The sequence below is a fragment of the Athene noctua genome, chromosome 3, assembly GCF_965140245.1.
Source record: "Athene noctua chromosome 3, bAthNoc1.hap1.1, whole genome shotgun sequence".
NCBI classification, from domain to species: Eukaryota; Metazoa; Chordata; class Aves; order Strigiformes; family Strigidae; genus Athene; species Athene noctua.
In genome coordinates this window covers 33431923-33452613 of record NC_134039.1, presented here as the reverse complement: position 1 = coordinate 33452613, position 20691 = coordinate 33431923, and the positions used below count along the sequence as shown (strand labels likewise).

Below are 20691 nucleotides of genomic sequence, written 5' to 3'. Positions count from 1 at the left end.
CCTGCATGGCTGGGGGCGGAAAGTGTGGGGAGTGCTGTAACCTTGGTGCTCTGCAGGCACAGCTCCAGTGAGATCTGGGGGAGCAGGAGAGTCTCGACACAGTCCTGAGGGGCTATGTACCCCTTTCTGAAAGAAAAAGTTGTGGCTTCTCTGGAGCTCCTGGGGGGAAATCTCTCGAGAAGCAAAGGGGAATAAGGAAATCACTTGCCCTTTGAGTGATGCCGCTGCTCATGAAAATACACAAGTGCCTGTCTGTACATGCAGGGAAGGGAGGAGTTGGTCTTAATCACCCCAGGTCCCTCCCCTGTGCTGGTGAATGCATAGAGAGGCATGCAAACTTTTCCAGCAAACTTCTCAGCAGTGCCACAGGGGTCAAGATGTACCTTACAGAGCAGTGCATGCAGTCAGCCCAGTGCCAAGTGGGCTGAGTCGCTCAAGGGAGTCATAGGAACACTGATAAGATGCTGCACAGGGTCCCAGTGAATATTTAACTGCATCCAGCAGATGGAATGGCAGGGGAAGAAGGAGGAACCTTTGAGTTGCACGCAGGGGACCAGCCAGTGGGGTGGCCTGTCACGTCTGAGACCCAAGGCACTGGTCTGAGGTTAACAGCTAGGTCACATCTGGGTACTGGTAGCATTGCTCCTGTGAGGGGCTGTCTGAGAAAGGGAAGAGCTGGTGCCTCAGCCCAAACTCTAACCCAAAAAAGTACATGCATGGTAATGCACACTGTTTTATCGGGTGCTTTGTACCTCCGATGCATTTTAATAGTCTGTTGTGACTGCCTGGGAGATTGGTGTCAGAGATGTGGGAAAAGTGAGTGGAGCCTCAGGATTAAAAGAGAGGGTCCAGGGCCCTGTTAGAAGGTGCTGGAAGAACATTCTTATCCTCAGCTGCAGCAGCACCTAAGTCATGGACTGTAGCTACCTGGCTCAAGGCATAACCACAGGGTTAACAATCTTCTGGGGTCCATTGGATCTGGTGAAGCACTGCTCACTTACCCTTGTTGAGCATCCAGCTCACACCATGCAATCAGGGCTGGCAGGGCCAAAAATGGTCCCAGAGAATAGAGCTGCACTAGGAGTATCAGAGCAGTGCAGGGGCAGAAGGGAACCAACGTGTGGGTTTGTGTAGTGATGGGTGGGCTTTGTCTTTGGATAAGGCTGGAGGAGGGAATTTTTGGAGCAGCCATGCCAGGCAGGCTTGTGACTACATGTGACCAAGAAAGGACAGGCTCCTTCTGACATGACAGACCCTGGCAGCAGTGACCAATCCAGCACTGCTCTGGTGCTGAGTAGGAACTGCACAGCTGAGGCCTCTGGCCTTTCAGATGACTAAAGTTATATAAATCCTTCAGTGAAATTCTTAGCTTACATTTAAAAAATCAATAAGGTCCTAGCCCTTGGAGTGGGCACAGAGAAGCTGGGAAGTAAATCCTAGATGCAACTGAGGGGCTTTCAATCTAGCAGAGAAGGAGCAAGCACATTTAGCATTCCCACATGTTTGAGGATGATCACACAGCTTTCAGAGGCTTGTGTGATAATTCCTGGGCACAGGAAAGAGGACGGGGGCAGCATAGTGTTGGCATCATCTCTTCCTTGTGACGATTAGAGCTTGTATACAAATGTGTGGAGACTGATGGCGCTCAGCAGCTCCTGACAGCAGAAGTGATTACTGTGGGCAGGGACCTGTTTGTATGGATATAAAGAGGTGCAGCTTGCTGGCAGCAGACTCTACTCCCATGCCTGCTGCTCATTCCTGTGCCTCCATCTGCTGCAGACAGGTTTCAGGGGGCTCTCCCTCCCCTTCTGCCTTCTCCTATGTAGGTAGAGTTGCTGGGGAAATCGGCTCTACAGCTCCCTACTCCTCTTTTCTGAACCTTAAAAATTTACATATTTTCAGGCTGTTAATTTTAAAAATGCCCCCTTTGTTTTCCTGTTTTCCCAATGAAATCTGTCTCATTTCTCTTTAACAAAAGTGGACATGTGGGAAAAAAATTTCCATGGCTCTCATGAAGCTATTTTTTGGCCACTGACAAAATGTGGCAGAAACTCCCTAAAGGGCCCCACTTATCATGTTCTGTCTTATCTCCCATGATTATCGGGTCATTCCCCTCTCTCCTTCTCTCTCTCCCTTCTCCTCACAAAGCAGGTGGCATTTGCTTTGCAGGGATGCAGGTGCACAGCTCCTTTTCAGAGCAACAGGTGCCAGCTTTGTGTCACTGCCTGGCTGCAACAGATGGATGACAAGTTCTGCCCAGGGATCGAGTACCCAATCCCTGTCCCTCCCTGCCCCTGCCCAGGCTTTTCCTCCCCTGGCCCCAGGAGAACTAGTGCTGGTCTTTTGGGCTACTTCAGTTGCCACCCAGTTCAAACCGAAACTGTACCAGAAGCCATGGGTTCCAATCAGTAGCAGGAGTGTAGTTGCTGTGGCCCCAAAGGAAAACCCATGAGCTTCATTACCTCTGGCCAGATTATTCCCTATTCCAAGGAATCACTTAAAAAACATCTCCAAGGTTTCTGACCCTGTTTATGAGCTTGTGTAGCCATGGTAACTGTAGTTATACCAGAAATAGCAGCTCACTTGAATGACAAAGAAAACACAAGTTTACAAGACTGTGACTTTTCGAGGGGCTGGCTGATCTCATGGGACTGTGGGAGGAAATCCCAGCTGAGGTGCAGACTCAGGGATGCAGCTGATGAGGGCTGTGGCTGGCAACTCTTTTGAAACATAGCTCTACAAGCTTGTGCCAGGGGCTTGGGAGACTTTGTGGCTTATTGATAGAGTTTTATCACTTAACACATAGACATACCTGATTGGAAACGAGTAGGGAATTTCCTGGGCATCTGCAGTTAAACTTTCATTTCCCTCCTGCAAACAGGCAGCCTACCAAGTGCCTCTGAATCCCTGGCGAGAGAAGAACAGTGGTAGGACCTGGATTTGGAATGAGATTGTCTATTGGTATTGTAGAAGGTCAGTGAGGTTGTCATGTCAACAGCATCTTGGTGAGCATTTTGTTGAGAAACGCAGTGTACCAAGGTGCCTGCAAAAGAAGATTTGCATGCTGTAACCCTCCTTCCTGAAGCCCATTATGTTCTTAAGCTGTCTATGCTAGTGAAGAAAGAGAAACAGATATAGAGGACTGGGCTTTGCCTGGTGCAGATATTTAGCTGTTTGAATATATGCAAATCAGCCCATCAAAGATGCAGAGAAGAAGGCATCCTCATGGTGAGTTTTATTGCTCTTCCTTCAGGAAAACATGTACCACTTTTCTGGCGTCAGGATTAAGCATCTATTACAGCCTGCAACAAACAAGGTGTGCTGGCTTTGGGAATCTGTGCCTGCTGCTGGATACAACAATTATGTTGAGTGTCTCTGAGCTTGGCGTGCAAAAGAGACTGGTCTCAGTTTTTATTTCTGCTGCTGGAGGCTGCTCTGGCAATGGGGCAGAGATTAAAGAGGCAGAGGTCTGTTCTTCCACTGCCAGGGCTCTAGAGAGAGATTTTCATGGTCAAGCTGGAGAAAAGGGTCCTTTAAGGAAACATAAATCAAGGCATAAGGTTTAGCTGAACTATCAGCAATGGCCCTGTCTGTGTTACAAACTAGGCGACACTGGGGACAAGACTAAGTCTGCAAGCCAAATGGCCATTGCCAAGGCTTCTTCAGGAAAAATGAAGTCTTTATTTTCTCATTCAGTCAAGGGGGCTCGATTTATGCATGTCAGAATATCATTACAGGTCCCAGGCTTGGAGGCACCAATGCTTTAGGAAGTGCTGGGATTTTTATAGAAGATGATATAAAAACCCATGTAGCCTGTCATACACTTCATTAGTTACCAGGGAGTTACATTTTCTTCTGAGTCTGGCCTTTCTTAGAATAGATAAGCAAGTCTTACCATGTAATACAACACTGTTACATTGGTATGATTTTATTAACTTACACAAACTTTTCCTTGATTGGCATAAATAAATGGAAAACCAGAATGAATGATCTCTTTTTTTAGATAGCACTTTTCACCCACACATCTCAAAACACAGAGCTAAATTTTCATCATCCTTATTTGTAAATATGGAAGCTGATGCACAGAAAGTTCATAGACCTGCAGATGAGACACAGCCATCCAGACATCTGCTGTGGCGACTGATGTGCTTGGCCATGCAGCAAAAAAAGCTCAGGACTTTATAACTGCTTTGTGATTCATTGTTTAAGAGCATTCCCTGTGCTCATTGCAGAGTTGTCTCATGAGAAAGCAGTAACATTAGTGAGCCTCCTTTCCGTGCACTAACTTTGCTTAATGTCTTCATCGAGGCTGCTGGTAGTGCTGCAATGGGTTTGAATTTGTTAGATCATTTTAAAAAGCTTCCCCTCTTTCCTGTTTTCATTCTGCCCACAATTAAAATATCTGGCTTTTCTTTTATAAGATATTTTTTCTCCTGAATGCCATTTACAGAACAAGCTCAACATTAACATAGTGAACCTAACATTTTTTTTTCCTTTTTTTTACCAAACCCAGGTAGTTAATCTTGTTACCTGTGTGACTTCCAGAAGGCAGAGCATGTTGTTGCTCTTAAAAATATACCTGAATAACACAGTTTGTACAATATTATCTCAAGGGTTTTCTTTAGTTTTTTCTTTATCCTAGCTGTTTTTTTCTGTATGAATTATATGCCATATACCTGTGAACAGTGATTAAATGATCCAGTAGCACTCACTAAAAGTGTTCACACATTGAACTAAACAGAGAAGTAATACTGCCTTGTTAAAAAAAAAAAAAGACAAAAAGACATGAGACTGCAAGAGAATGTTTTATTTAAATGGAAATCAGATGATCACTGGGCTAAGAAAAAAACCCTGTACACAAGTCAGCTCCAGATGTCTTCTTTCCTGACAGCTCCTTTTCTCATCTTTTTTCTGAACGATCAATTCTTCCTCCTTGGCAACCAGCAGCCCAATAAAGAAAGGCTCTTCTAAAACATTTTGGTAAAATGTTTCTTTCTTCTTCTTAAGGGGACATATCTCTTAAGGCTTTCACACCATGCTACAGACATACTCTTCTTTTCTCCTCCTACCAGATAAAAGCACCGCTGTGCAATATCATTCAGTTCAGCTCTTTGCCACTATTATGATGATTTTTTTTCATGTAGCAGCTGAGGCTTTCAAACAGAAGTGATTGCTTCTGGGGAGCATCTTGCACTCTCCTTGGGAACATTCAACTAATGGGCAGAGGAGGCAGCTCTTCCTGCTCCATTATCTTGTCTCTTGGGTGGCTGCTCACCTCCCAGACACATGGATGCTAAATGCTCTGGCTGCCATGCAATAGCAGATCCCTGGTGGAAATAACTGTGGAAGAGGAGAAGCCAGGGGATGAAAATGTGAATCAGACTTTTTTTTTTTTTTTCATTTTCTCCTTTTATTTCTCAGGTCTATTGCTAGGTACTAAGCCTTCTGTTCTCCCCTCAGGATCTTGCATATGCATAAGGTTTAATGGTTTAATGTGGGTTTTTTTTTTTATGGCCTTTCACTGGCAGATTCCAACCTTTCTTTTAATTTAGATCCTCTACACTCTTCCTTTCCAGTGGAGGCACGCACCTCTACAAAGTGAATTAGAGCCTCTTACTGAAAGGCCCCTAAGTATATTTCTGTGCCAAGAGCCTGGAATTTCAGCCGACTTCTTGGGTCCAGTCAAGCATCATAAACACATCATAGACTAAAAGTGAACTGTCTAGTAGCCATCATTGCACGCTGGGCATGCACACATTGCAGAAAGGATGTTCTGACAGTTTCATATACATGAAGATTTATTTGTGGGGTCCATAGCTGATGGCATATTTTGACTGTAATGGTGAAAGTTATTTCTAGAGAAAACTGAAAATAAAGGAAGAGGAGAGAGAGAAAAAAAAAAAAAGGGGAAAACTTTCCTCAGAGGCCAGCTGGGAAGGGAAATGGGGAGGTGCCATAGGAGCATCCTCCTCTGAGGAGTCCTTCCAGTGCAGCAGGTGATAAGAATGGAAAAGATAGGGATGATATTTTTTTCCTGTGCTTTCCCATAGCATTATATACTTTTCATCAGGACACACTTAAAACTCCCTATTGGTTATTCCTGGTTGTGATTCTATTAACTCTGGGACAACAATGCTTATCATGCGCAAATGTTGTGCATTCATTGCTTGTTAAGCTTCTGTGAATATATATTATTGGATAGTATTTATTGAGAATTTAAATAGCTGTTAGCTGCTTTGTTGAGCACCACATTTGTTTTGCTCCTTTATGTACTAAAGTCTGCAAAACAAGAGATAAAGAAGAAGAGGGAGGAGAGGCAATTTTCACACTTGTGTTTTCCACGAGAATCCACCACAATAAAGCTGGGGAGGTTTGCAGAGGCAGGGCCGTGAGAGCAATAATATGTGAAACAGCACAAGTGCAATAAAAGAAAAATGTTGCCACAGAGATGCTCATAATTACTGCCTCATGGCTTCAGAGACAGGTTATGTAGCTGCAAGCAGCATGCCCTGAGAACTGCTAAGGCTAAAGCACCAAGGCACATCAGGCACCTAAGAGATAGTGGGAGCCTGGACACAGCCTGACACAAAGCCATGATTTCCAGTATAAAATCAAGGTCTCTGTTGAAAGGTTGAGCATGGGCAAGGCAGGGTGCAGCTGGCAAGGAAGATTTTCTAAGAGCAGCAGAGGAGGAGATGATGGCACAGCTCTACCCCTAATTTAGTTCCAGCTTCAGCTCTGGCTGTTTTGAAGGAAAGTCACAACGCAAGGAGAAGTGCTTGGATAAATACCTTCTAACACGCTTTCTGGTGATCAGCTTAGGACTGAGATTTGACCTTACACAACCACCTGTTGTGAGGTCCTAAAATAATCTAGTTCTCTTTCAAATCCAGCTCCAGAGGATGACTTCTCTAGGACACCATCCCCTGCAAGACGCTGGCTTCCGCCATGACATCCACTGAGGGATGGTGAGGAAAAGCTGCTTTCTTCCATGCTGGGCTTGGAAGTGCAGGGGGTGCAGAGAAGACATCCCTGCTCCCCAGTGGCAGGGATATGGTTCTTCCCCTTGCCCAGCCCTGTCTTCTCACTCTTCCCCTTCTACCCACTTAGCTCATGCTCTCCTTTACTGGGCTGCTCTGTTCACCCTCAGCTTTTCTCACACTAGCCTCTGGAGAAAACTTGTTCTGTTTTGCCCCTCCTCTGTCATCCCCAAACAACTTTCCCCTTGCTGCTCCCCTTGCTCCCCCAGGGGAGTCAAGTCATCCAGAAGTCACATGTGAAGTCTTTGGGCACCTTCAGGCTGGAGATGGGGGTTATGGGATTAGCACATTAATTGGCCTGAAAGCTGCTTAGACAAGCATTAAATCTCCAATCTTCTCTCCATCTTTCAAAAAAATCTCTTCTAGAGGAGCTGGAGAGATGGAGCACCCAGTCACGTTTTCTGGTGTCAGCTTTTGTCCAGCTGAGAGCCCTCAGCTCACACCTGGGTGGTGTGAAGGGACTGCCATGAGATCAGGGGGAAGGAAACTCAGCTAAACCCTTACCGGGGACTCTTTCATCTCTTTCTACCCCATCAGTTTCACACTCCTTTGCAGCTCTTTAGGAGAGTTGAGTGGTACCATGTGTGCTAGGCACAGCAGGATCAACCTTAGGATGCTGCCTTTTAAAGCAAATCCTGGGACACCTTGTGCCTGTGTTTTATTCATGTGGAATGAATTAATGCTTCATTGGCTGCATCCCCCTGTTTATCCCACTTAACTGGAAGGTGGAAGAGGCAATGCTGGGTTTACCAAGGAGTTGGGTGGCACTTTTTTGATTCAGTGAATGCCCCTCATAAATCAAGAAAGGCCGTGTGTCTGAGATCCCTGACCTGTCACCTTCCTCCATCCTCATCACCTTGTGACTGCCTCAGGCCCAGATTACCTCCTCCCATTTCTGGAGAAGAAAGGATCTCTGCAAGTAGTGAGGGACACTATCTGAGGACACCCACCTGGGGGACACCCACAGCTGAAACTGATGCTTACCTTGCAGCAGCTTTTGATGTGAATTTGCTGCACCGTGAGGTTGTCTTCTCAGTGTATCACCTGTAGTCCTCCTGGAGACTGCAGAAAATCTTGAGGGAGAAGCAAAGCTCGTGACAGTGACAGGATTCAGCAACATTATTCATTAGAGAGACATCTAAGTTAAAAACACCATGTACTGATTTCAGTGCAAATGCAACTGAGTAGCTCCAAAACAAACCACTTTACAAGAGCAGTATTAAAATATATTATACTATTTGGCCTCTTACAGTTACAAAAATGGATTCCCTGACCAGACTGAAGTATCTTTTTATTTTTCCCCTCAGAGCTTCCAGCCTGGGAAGTTTCAGCTCCAAATTAGACTGTTTTGGAAATTAAGAGTAGGTGAAAGTTAAGGATTTTCACAGGTGAGGGTTTCCTGAATTATTCACTTCTAAAGGCTATAAAATAGTTCCTTTCTTAAAAAACAGCCACCTCTTCTGCAGAAGATGGAGATGACACTTAATAGCATGCAGCAGCAATATACCACCAGTCTGAAAGATTCAAATCCAGAAATGCTGGACAGCTTATGGCAGCAATCCAAACTGAAGCAGAAAAAAAATGCCTTGCCTAATTTTTTTTTAATCTTACGATTTTTAAGAAATCCCAAGATTTGCTGGGTCCAATAAGGTGCTACAGAAAGTATATGACTGTCGAGAGTAAAGACTGTGAGACTGTGTAGTTGAAGGATATGCATTTAAAAATTTGCATAAGCTTTTGTCTATTGAAATAAGTTTACACACTAGTGGCTGATCACACATTACATGTGGTCAACTAATTGTACAACCAGCTGTGATCAGTGGGGTCAAAGTAAATATTATTTTCCAATGAAAAAAAACATTTGAAATATTACTGTTTCTTTTGCAATAAAGGAGGTATACTCTGGCTGTTGTCCTTGCCTCCTCCTGTCACAGACACAAGAATTTGCTGGGGTTGGACAATGTCTGCCAAGAGATGATCTACATTTGCATGGCATCAGTTTGTCAGAGATTAAATACTTGGTGGTAGGGATTTGCTCCAATGTGGTTCAAAACCTGCCTTTCTTCCAGCAGATCAGTGATGTGGTTCCCCAGAGGGATGTTGGATATGCTGACCCAAAGGATGATACCTGGTTTCTAAGCTCCCATCTGCTTGGCATGGTGCATATCCAAGGTCTGTAAATCCTTCTCACCTGTCTTACCAATAGGAGGATGAAGCACAGAGCAATAACATGATTTGCCCATTATTGCATACTTGCTAATTTCTAATCTAGGAGTAAAATCTGTTTCTCCTGCATGATAGGCAGACGTGCCAATATAGGCTGAATATACATACCTGTGGTGGCACACAGTTATACATTGCTATACCTCTGTACACATTTGTGGATATATTGGTCTTGATGTTTGCTCACACACATTTAAAAATAGTGTGCAAATATTTACATGAAGACACAGGCAGTCTCGTACTTATCTCCAACTGAAAAAAAATGAGAGAAAGCTAAACCCTACTATCCTTCAGCAAAAATGATCGTAATAAAGCTAGAGGCTATGATTGCCCTGTTGTCTCTGTACATAGCCACTAAGCTCAAGGAAATCGCAAGCCAAGCCATGAGCAAATGGTAACCTCAATCCACACACCCTTCCAGCCCAAAGGGTGTTCTGGTCTCTCAGTACAAATTAGGAAGCCTACTGAAATCAGAGAGAGTCCAGACAGCACAGGAACCAAGACAAGAAGTTGATGTAAAAGACACAGGGGCTGCTTAACAAGACCATTTCCTCAAAGCTCCCCATAATTAACACATCCAGCTCTTCACACCTTTCCCATTCTAGGGCTGTTCACATGAACAATTTGAGCCACCATAATGTGGCACTGTCATTGAAAGAATTTTCTCGGCCCTTTCCCCATCACTATCCCACATAGTCCCTTCCCTTGTGCTGGCACAAGGGTTTAGCCATATTTGGCCATCATGATCAAGGATTGGAAAACACATCTGGGTTTAAAGCTCATCAGTATATACTTATGTATTTGCTTACATGTTTTTGCCAGGTACATTTTAAACTCAGCTCAGTGCTGTATTGAGCTCAGTTATCTTGCACTGGCCATGGGGAGGGTTAGCGTAGGAGTGAAAAAGAGCAGCAGAGAATAAAATAATTTCTCTTGGTGGTGAAGCTAATTCATGGAAACTTAAAATGTTTCTGAGGCTGCAGCCCCTCTTAAATGGAAATCCATTGCCAGGCAGACATATGCTCCGTTTGATCCTTGAAATGCATGAGATCAGAATAAAAGTGCCACACACAGCCTAAATGAAAGCAGTGGTAAGCTGGGAAAATCAGTCCCCCTCAATTCTGAGGTCTGTCCATCCCTGAAGGAGACCCCTCTTACTCAGTCGTTTGGAACCTTTAAAAATTTGCGGTCGATAAATGCTTTCTAATGGACATATGAACCTGGGTCAGTGAATTTAAGCCCAGTGACAATAGATTTGCTTTGCTTATTTTGCTTTTGCAAATGCATTAAGAGCAGTCTACCAGCCATTGCAGATCCAGATTTGTTGGTTGCAAACCAGTGATCTAATTTGTTGTGCACTGAGGATCATGCGTGTGAAGGATTTATGTGACTGAAGAACTAAGCAGGCACTCCATGAGTGGAAAAGAAAGAGAAAATCTGCTGGTATTTCAGAAAGGAAGTGGTGTAAAATCTTTCTGTACATTTAAGCACCCTGGGAAACGAGAGCTTGTTCTTGAAGTAACTGATCTTTGAAACTGCTTGTGTGAAAATGGCTGGGAGTTGGGAAGAATTAGCTGATTAAGTGCAGCAGGTAGCACGTCTTAACCAGGAAAAATGAGGTTCATCAGTAATAAACCCCATTTGCACACCCCCATATCCCCCCACATATGCAGGAATACACTCAACCTGATTCTCCACTTATTTTAATCGGTATAAATCAGGGCCAGCTTTTGAAATTGACCTTAATTACATCAGGGAAATAATAAAAATAAAAGCCAAGGCTTAAAAAACAAAGACCTCGCTCCCAGGCACAGCAGCAGGCACCGACAGCCGCGCACGGGAAGCATTCCCGCGTCCCCAGTCGGGCTCAGATCCGCAGACAAAGCCCTGCGCATCCCTGCGCAAAAAGAGCGCAGCACGGGGCGGGCGGGCGCGCAAACAAAGCGGGGCCGGTAGCCGGTGGAGCGCTGCAGCATGCGGAGCCGCGCAGAGCTTCCTCTGCCAGTGGGCTGGTGGTGGTGGTGGCGGCGGCAGTGGCGGCTGCCTTTTTTTTTTTTTTTTTTTTTTTGCGTGTGAGTGTTATTTTTTTTTCCTCTCCTCACCAACTTCCTTCCTGCTCCAACTGCCAAAGCTGAAAGCTCAGCGCTGAGAGCGGAGGAGGACCCCAGCCGCAGGCGCCGCTCAGCTGGTGAGTACCAGCCCAGGCGAGGGGAGGACGGGGGGAGCCGCGCAGGGGTAGAGGTAGAGGAGTGGGCTCACCCCCGGCGCTGCGCAACTTTGCGCCTTTGTTCCCGGCGGCTGGCTCCGTTGCCCAGCCTTGCCCGGGGAGACGGGCAGGGCCTTGCCTGCATCCGAGGGGGAAGTTAGGCTCTGCGCTGTGATGGGGCAGAGGAAGGGGAGGCAGCCCCCATGGTGGCGGAGGGGGCCCGGGGGGTGACGGCGGGTGTAACCCTGCGGGGTGGTACCCGGCGGTCCCCGGGGGTGGCTAGGCAATGGGCTCCCCCTTTTGCCCTCACACCCCAGGGGGTGGGATGGGGACGTCAGGTCCGGAGGTGCTGGTGGGGCCAGTAACTTACTCCCTCATCGTGGAAAATTGCTTCCTCCCTGCCAAACCCGCTTCCTGGAGATAAGCTGTCGGTCAGGGGGTGTTTTGGGGGAGTGATGCACAGAGGGAGAGCAAATAAAATGCTGCCCCTGTGACACCCCTCTTCGTGCCCTGTGGTGGTATGGGGGGGCCGAGGAGGCGCCCACCATCCACTTCCGTTGCCCCCCCCCCCCCCTCCTCCAGCTTTCTGCAGCAGGTGTGAGGGCAGCCATCCACCCCCGGCACGGGTAGAACCCAGCTCAGAGACGCTCGAAGTCTTCGGCAGGGCATGATTCCTCCTTCGCCTCCTGCAACCATCTCTCTGGCAGGGAGTCAGTCCCTAGCACTGCTTCTACCCCTTTCTTTGCTGCTTTGTGGGTGCTGCCAGGCCTCAGAGGCACAGGTGCCGACACACAACTGTGGGTTGGGGCTGCAGGAAAGCAAGAAAAATGTGGTGGGGCAAGGCACAAATCACCCAGATTTCTTCTTACATTTATAGGGTTTTCAGTTTTTAATGAAGCTCGTGGCCATGTGGGAGTCTCCATCTTAGCCCAGCCCTTGGCCTGAGCAGTGACACAGGAGCCCAGGAACCCCGGCAGTTGGGCACTGACATGCTCACTCTGGGGAAGCACTGGTGCCTGAGCCCAGTAGCATGTCTCGGCTTGCAGAGGAGACCAGTCCCGGAGCTAGAGTGAGTAAAGTCAGGGGCAGCTGAGATGTGAGCTTTTGTCTTGGTCAGTCACCTCCTGCCTGGGAATTTGGCAGGAAGGCAGGGTCAGGTCCACAATCTGGGAAGAAATGCTGGAACTGGGTCTGATCAGTGCCATCCTGAGATGCGTGTGAACCGGGGGCTGTTCAGCCCAAACAGCCTGGCTGGTCCTGTTCAACTCAGGCTTTTGCTGTTTGACACAACAGGCTGCCTGTCCACCTCTCCGGGAGGTTTTCAGAGCCTGAAAGCATCCCCCCTCAAGTGAGCCACTCCCACAGGCTGGCAGGGAATGTCTCTGCAGCATGTGTGATGCAAAGGGAAGGTCTGAGTGATGGGAAACAACCTGCTGGTCCAGCCCTGGCGCTCTGCCTTTTCTCTGCGTGTGGCCACAGATCGCTCACTCTCCAGTGCCTGACTCTCTCCCTCTCCTGTGATAAAACACAAAACCCCTGTGGAGGACAGGGGCAGACAGGCAGCTCTGCTCTGTGAGTATAGTGGTAACAGATGCAGCCTAGTATCGCGAGAGAGCTCGGGAGAGTGGAAGTGACTCAGATTTGCAGCTGGAGCCCAAGTGGAAGGCAAGACCTGGTGGTGGCTGCCATAGTTCATCATGTCCTCTTCCTGTGCCGAGTATGGGATGGCACTGAGGGGATTGTGAGGCTTTGTAAGCTGACTGTGCTGAGGCTGCAGAGCAGTGGGGCATGAGCAGTCATTATTTTCATGAGGGAGCTTCTGGTTTCCTTCCTCATGAGGACAAATTCAGGGCCTTTTCCATGATATAGAGCACTCCTAGGGATGAGTGTGAACTCAGACAAGGTTATTCAGCTGCTGGGACATGCTTTTTTTCCCGTCCATTTGAGTTGGAATTCCCTTTTATCTCCCGGCTGCCCACTCTGCACTAGTTCTTGACTCACCACAAAATGCCATTGCAAAGTATTCTTGCATCAGAGCTGTTGTCCATTAGCATGCCCAACTGAGCTGTCTTGTTCCTGTGCTGCTTGGTTCTTTTCTGTCCCTCTGTAACATTCCAATATACCCCTCCTTGAATTTTTTTCCACTGGTCTCACCCATGCTGGGATTGCACTGGGAGGTCTGCTTATTACTCACTGCTGCCCAGTGATGCTTGCTGATTCACCATGAACTGTTGCATATATATATATATATATATATTTATTATTATTATTTCCTTTCTGTTTTAACCAATGAGAAAACTATCCCAGTAGCTCCCAATTTAACTTTTGGGAGGAGAGGAAAATGTTAAGGCCACAGCTGCAGAGAGGGATAAAAGGGTTTGCTGGGGAAATTGCAAATAAGCAGACAAGAGGGGAATTTTTAGCAGGGACAGCTTCTGAAAAGGACTTAATGTAAGGATAAGCTGAAGTGAACTGAATGATCTGTGTAGCTTGACCAAATCTCCTTGTGACAAAATGGCAAAGGACACCGTCACTGCACCAGGGCACTGCTCTGTTTTTCAGCCTTTCTCTGAAGAGTGAGGAAGTGGCCAAGAGCATGCGGCTGGCTCCATGAGGCAGGCAGCTGACTAAGGGGGACCTGGCACAGCACTGCTCACCTCTCCTGCCTCTGTCTCCTGTTCCCCATTCCCTGCCCTCTGCCTGGCTGCCCATCAGTTGATCTCTCCCTGCTCTGGCTCCCATTTGGGATGCCACTTAAGAAGCTTTGCTGCCCTCCTGCATTCAGCAGTGCATGTCCCAGCCATCCTGGCTGCGTGGCTGCAGGCTCCAGCTGTCCTGCCTTTCCTCGCTGAGAAGCCCCACTGATTCAGCGCAGGCATACAGGACTGCTCTGCAGCTGGGCTGGATGCAGTCACCATCACTCTTCCTTCCTCAGCTGGAAGGAGACCTGATCCGTGCGTGAAGTGAGCTGTTCCTGGGAGCAAGCACTGGAAATGCCAGCAGCTTGACTCTAGTGGGCGCGTTTCCTTGAGGGCTTCTATTACAAAGATAACTTGGTAATAGAAGGGAGTTGCTGTCATATATTTGATCTTTGTATGAAATGCTGCTTGACAGTGGTTTTTAACCCCTTAGGAGAGGGTGAGACAAACCTCTGGCCTTGGCTTTGTTCATGTCAGTGTGTGGCAGTGGCTCTGTGCAAGATAGCTGGTGAATGCTGAAACCTTGTACAGTGGCTTGTAATTGCAGTGTTGCTGGTCAGCAACTGTGCTGCAGAGTGGCTATAAATCACTCCAGTTTCAGCCTCCACTCCTGCACCTCCTCCCCAGGAGGGAAGAATAGTGTAGGTCTGCATGTGCGTGTGGTGCCTTCAGGGAGAGGAGTGGGAGCACAGGGGCATTGTGTTTGAGCCAGAATATCAGCATGGCAGTGTCAGAATCGCAGCCGATCACCATTGCTATTTGCCTGTAATGATCCTGCTACATTTGGCGCTGGGCGGGTGCCTGCCTGCGTGGGAGACTGAGCCGTGCTGTGCCCAGATTGAGTGCCCCTGGGGATGCTAGTCCCCTTTGGAGCAATCCCATTGACTGTCTCCTCCTCTGTTACACAGACCAAGCGACCATGACTGAGAAGACCCAAGAACCTCATGTGGAGGAAGATGATGATGAGCTGGATGGGAAACTCAACTACAAACCTCCTCCTCAAAAAACACTGCAGGAGCTGCAAGAGTTAGACAAGGATGATGAAAGCCTTGCTAAGTACAAGAAGTCCCTGCTGGGAGATGGACCTGTGGTAGTAGGTAGGCTGGGGCACGCTGATAGGAAAGGACTGGGGAGATGCATTGTGACAGTGTGCTGTGGGGATGGAGCAAGGTGGTCTCAAAGAAGAGGAAGCTTGTTTGACCAGGCACATGCACTGCTTCTGCTGGAGGACTTGGGATGGGCAGGTAGAGAGATGCATGTAAAGCAAGCAAGGAAGATGCTCTGAGCATTAGATGCAAGGTTACTACGGAGTGCTGGCATTAGAAAGGGACTTGTGGTGGGAGGTGTGTGGGCCTTGGAGGACACCTGAGGGGTTAGAAACATGAGGGGACCAGCCTATGCTGAAAAGGGGTTTTGCAGATCAGAATGATCTTAAGAGGAGAGTATCCTATAGTGGAAAGACCTCCTCTAGGTATTGGGATGAAGGCTGGAGAGATCCATGTTGAAAGACTGGGGTAGTTGGCGTGGTCCTATTGTGCTAAGAGAAGTCTAGCATTACTGGGTGTTTCATGAACTGCAGTTTCTGTGTGGGGAAAGCAACCCCATTTCTTCAGTGTTTTTCCCCTCCCCCTGCATTTAATTTTGTAAACTGACAGTTCCCCCTGACTTTTCTACCTGCAGACCCAACAGCTCCCAATGTGGTGGTCACCCGACTCACCCTGGTATGTGACTCTGCTCCAGGACCGATCACTATGGACCTTACAGGTAGGCACAGACTCTGTCCTTAGGCACAAAGGGGAACAAGCAAAGGCCCTGGCATGCTTGAAATTGAAAGGGAGTTTGTCCTTGGGATGCTACAGTGGGTTTAGAGGAACTCCGAGGGCATCTTAGCCCTGTTTCATATTTTAAGGTATATATGTATTAAAAGAAAAGGAGATGTAACAGAGGAAAATATCAAGGGTCTTTTTCTTGACCTCTAGACTGCTCTAGGAGCTTCTGGGTTTCTCCTGCCTTCATCTGCTTTCAGTGAGGCCTCATGAGCACAAGCGGTGTGCGTGCATTTGGGTAACGGGCTGTTTTGAAACTTTAGAATCAAGCAATACTGCAGTTCCGGCTCCTGGGGGCATGGGGAAAGAACCAGGCTTCACCTTATATGGGCTTTTCTGCAGAGAGAGGAAGCTGGGCCCAGAGAAGCAGAGAGGCTTCCTGTTCAACCAAAACCACACAGAGCCCTCCAGAGCCTGGGCAGCCCTTGCAAGCCGTGCAGGAGCTGCAAAACATGCTCCACTCACCCAGGCCAGGGCTGGGCATTGACAAGCCGGCACACATTCCTGCAGATGCCCAGCAACCAGTCTGATGATAAACATCTTTGTGTATATGTGCCCAGACCTTTGTTTATTTATTTATTTAGTTATCTTCATAGATGTGGACACAGGCACATACATACACCCAGGCGTTTCTGTATATGTGCTCTCTCAGTGCAGTTGCTTATATAGACCTCTGTGTACTCATTTTACAGGTGTGCCATCCTTCAAAGGGATGCTTACCTCCAGCACCATCCCAGCCCCATCCCACCACATGTGGTCTCTTCTTGCTGTAACACCTCTAGCTAACACCTTGATCCCCTCCTTACAGGTGACCTTGAAGCACTCAAGAAAGAGACCTTTGTATTAAAGGAAGGAGTGGAATACAGAGTTAAGATCCACTTCAGAGTGAGTTGTTTTCCTTCCTATTGCTTCTTATCAGTTACTGAGTCCAGTCACCAGAAGTCTATCTGATATCTAGAGATGGGCAGCATGGCTGCCCAAAAGCTGGGCCCTTGTAGAGCTCCCTGAACTTCAAGTGTCCTTCTACCCAACAAGGGACCAGGTCTTTCCAGGGAATTCCTTTTTGCTCGCCCCTTGGAAGAGGTTGCTTTCTGTCCACCCACAGTGGTGAATAGCAGGTGATTTGGAAGCCAGATGGGGAGTTTTGGCTGAGTTTGGCTTGGATTTTTAGCCACCAGAAAACCTCTAATTCACACAAAGTGGAAATGTATAGGGAGAAGAAGAGATAGTGGCTTTGTATGAAGCACTAATTCAGTCTGCATTGCTGGGCTTCATGTATGCATAAAAAAACATTTAATGCTGTAACATTTGGCTGAAGATACCTGAGTTCTTCTGGATCATGATATACCCAAATGGACTCATTTCTCCTCCTCTCCCATTAACAAGTGTGTCAGCCATTTCTTCTGTTTCCAGCTGAAAATGAAACTTGGCCACACTGCAGTGTGGCATCCAGCACTGAAGTGATCAACTCCACATGGTTGCTGCAGGCAAAGCTGGCTTTGGCAGAGAAGGCAAAAAGGGATGGAGGATGGTTCTCCTGAAACAGAGGAGGGAAAATGTTAGTGTTGTGGGTTCTGTAGGCAAGATATCCCTTCTTCTCTGAGGCTCACATGCTGTTTCAGAGATGACTTTGTCTCCAGAGACACCTCCAGCTCTCCTTTGTGCTATGAAATATTTGTGTCTGAGCCCTGTTGACAGGAGACACCTGGAGCCAGACAAGTTGTTCTAACTCCCTCCCTCAGTCCCAAAGCTGGTAAGAGCTGGCACCATGTGAATTCTCCCCTGGGATGTAAAAGGATCTGCCGGTCTTGTTTCCAGATTGAGTAGTGCTGTGGGGAGGCAGTGTATGTTGGACAGGAACAGCGAGGGATACATCCTAGCTATCCATAGGACATTTGAGGAAAGATTATCAACAAAACTGTGTCCTTCTGTCTCTTGAGAAGAAACTTGCCAGCTCCCCATGGATCTTAGAGGACAGCTGAGAGTGCTCAGCTAATCTTGCCCACCACTTTGTGCTGGAGAGATGACTCTAGTCACCCATGTCTGGTTTTCAATATGGAAATTATTAACCAGGAACTCCCTGCTTCACTTTTCTTTGTCCTCATCAGCCTGTCTTGTGAAGCTGACTGATATGCTCCAGTCAGCTTCAAAGTCAGGGAAAGGATGGGGAAGTACAGGAGATGCACAGAGGATGCTGTAGGTCTCCAGATGCCTATGGAGAAGTGTTAGGACTCCCCACAATGTGTCCTGGGCTGAGCCTGAGAGCAGTGACGTAGGGAGCCAAGATGGGTACGTCTTAAGGAGAGAGAAAAACAGCGGGTACAGAACCAAAACCCTTCCCTTGACACTTACTTCTGGTCACTTCTTGCAGGTAAACAGGGACATTGTGTCGGGACTGAAATATGTGCAGCACACCTATCGGACAGGGGTGAAGGGTGAGTAAGAGTCCTCTGTGCCGTGCACACCAGTGCTTCTACCCCTGTGTTTCCTCTGCTCAAAGAAATGTTCCTGCAGCTCTGGGCTGGGACAGAACCTCCCCTAGTCCCATGGCCCCACCTGTGCCACTACACAGGATGTGAGACTTCTCAGCAGAGTGCGTTAGCCTGCACTCTGCATCACCCAGGCCAACTGTTTTCTGTTCCTGTGTGAACTCAATATGAGCCACCTCTGGTATTTGTATGCTACACAGCTGTCTGCAGCAGCAAAGTCCCCAGAGACACTGCCTAGACAGTGCTTGCCACAGATTTCCTCTCCATACAGAGTTCTTCACCTCCCCTCCAACCCCTGTAAAGAGTGGCTCAGCCTGTGTGGAGCTTTCTACCTCCTGAAAGCTCTTCTGGATACACTTGGTAAAAATTCAGAGCTGCTCTACAAAGCTTCCTGCTGTGTGCAGACCCCTGTGTTTTTCCATGGCCTCTACTCTATGGAGTGCTTCCCTGTCTGGACAAGGCAGAGGGAAGCGCCGTTTTGCACACACAAACATCCCACATGCATTTTCGCACGCAGCCACCTCTAAGGCTCCAGTTTCCCATTCAGCACACGTAAGTGGTGGCTTCTCACCAGAAAAGAGAAGCAGCAGGGGATCAAGAGAGATCTTGAGCCATATGCTGAGTGTATCCACTCTCTTCCAGCAGCATATATATGTGAGAGGGTACAGACTGAGTTGCCTGTCCATCTGCCTATCCATCTGTTTATCCTTCCAGCTGTCCTTGTGCTTCACTAACTTGCTTTTTCCACTGATTCCATTCCCCTTGCTGACGTGGACTGGCTGTTTCTCTCCCCACTATCTCCTTTTTGTCTGTGATCTGTGGCCTCTTCTGTCCTTTATCATTCCCCACCTGAGGGGCTCATCTCTTGTGGATTGTTTTCTCCTAGTGGACAAAGCCACATTCATGGTTGGCAGCTACGGCCCACGGCCAGAGGAGTACGAGTTCCTGACGCCTATTGAGGAGGCTCCTAAGGGTATGCTGGCTCGAGGCACCTACCACAACAAGTCTTTCTTCACAGATGATGACAAGCATGACCATCTCACCTGGGAGTGGAACCTGTCCATCAAGAAGGAATGGACAGAATGAGTTCAGCCCATTTGCCTTCCCCCTTCCCATCCCCTTGCCTCCTGCACCAGTCTCCAGGTGGGCCATGCCCACCACGCTGCTCCTTCCTGCCTCCATGGCCAGCCACAGCCCTGGCAGCCCTTCCCATGGGTGCCAGGGCTCTGTGCCAGCCTTGGTTGATGCACAGGCCTGCAGGTGGCCTTTACTGCTTCTTCTGATACACTGAAAATAATCTGTCTGTTCTCACCACTGCCCCGTCATGACAAATAATGGATTAAATTGGGAGGCATCTCCCTCCCTCTCTCCCAGTACTTCCTTCTGCTGCCTCCATCTCTCTTGTACCAACTCCGGTCCCGGAAGTGCCTTTTCTAGGAAACAAGATCACCTGGCAGGGCGGACTGGTCCCTGGAAAATCCATATCTGAGTTACACTTGCCATGTGCTCTGACTCATTGTAAATGGTTACCTCCTCTGATGGTCTCCTGGTCTGTATCTGGTGCCCTACCCCTTTAAAATCCATCCTTGTGCAGGCAAAACCAGTCAGGGGGAATGCAGCTAGATGCTGTAACAAGATTTCAGTGTCCCAAGAATAAACACAGTTTCTTTCTTCTTTTCTGCATGAGTGTCATGTTCTTTTCTAGAGTGTGTTTTTCAGTGGTGTGTATGTGGAGAGTGTATTATAGGAGGGCTTAAGAGCATGTTTCATCAGGGAAATAGCCCTCCTCCTTCAAAATACCAGTCTAACTCAATAGGCAAATTATTGCAGAGCTGCTCCCTTCAGGGGTTTCATGGATCCTTCTTTGAAGCCCAAAGTGTGGCCCATGAGGGGGCTACGCTCCAGGGCTTGACAGCCCCCACCTCTCACCCCGGGTGGCAACTGAATGAGTCCCAGGGAGCTATATCATGGCCTTCTCATGTTTAATGCTTACCATGGCAGTTGTTCCCCATGGCCAGAGCCAATGCAAGAACTACGTTTTCCAGTAGCTGGCCTGCTGGCCAGACACAAGGAAACATCAGCCTCTGGGACACAGCACTTGGAGAAGTGCAGGGGCTCCTCCTGCACAGAGGGATGTTCTTACCCAGCTGGGGTGCTGCAAGATGTCTGCTGTGGGGGAGGATGTGCTGGCAGCAATGTTAGTGAGGC

At 47.9% G+C, this 20691-nt stretch overlaps 1 protein-coding gene across 3 annotated transcripts; it reads left to right on the top strand.

Annotated features, from left to right (window-relative positions):
- Window positions 1–9112: 9112 nt before the first annotated feature.
- Window positions 9113–20166, top strand: ARHGDIB (Rho GDP dissociation inhibitor beta). Of its 3 annotated transcripts, XM_074901450.1 has the most exons (7): window positions 9113–9212; window positions 11395–11451; window positions 15077–15265; window positions 15849–15932; window positions 16803–16879; window positions 18366–18429; window positions 19370–20166. In XM_074901450.1, exons 1-7 carry the CDS (start codon window positions 9197–9199, stop codon window positions 19567–19569), a joined length of 687 nt encoding a protein of 228 aa, XP_074757551.1. In that variant the 5' UTR covers window positions 9113–9196; the 3' UTR covers window positions 19570–20166. The 3 variants fall into 3 exon arrangements, with proteins under 3 accessions (XP_074757551.1, XP_074757552.1, XP_074757553.1); XM_074901451.1 differs by lacking the exon at window positions 11395–11451 and having other exon boundaries at window positions 9116–9212; XM_074901452.1 differs by lacking the exons at window positions 9113–9212; window positions 11395–11451 and adding an exon at window positions 14169–14525.
- The last annotated feature ends 525 nt before the right edge of the window (window positions 20167–20691 follow it).

Excerpts from the sequence above, each read along its gene's own strand:
- ARHGDIB (XM_074901450.1), top strand. Across the intron at positions 11,452-15,076 it reads CCGCAGGCGCCGCTCAGCTG|ACCAAGCGACCATGACTGAG; the intron begins GTGAGTACCAGC and ends TCTGTTACACAG. Across the intron at positions 15,266-15,848 it reads AGATGGACCTGTGGTAGTAG|ACCCAACAGCTCCCAATGTG; the intron begins GTAGGCTGGGGC and ends TTCTACCTGCAG.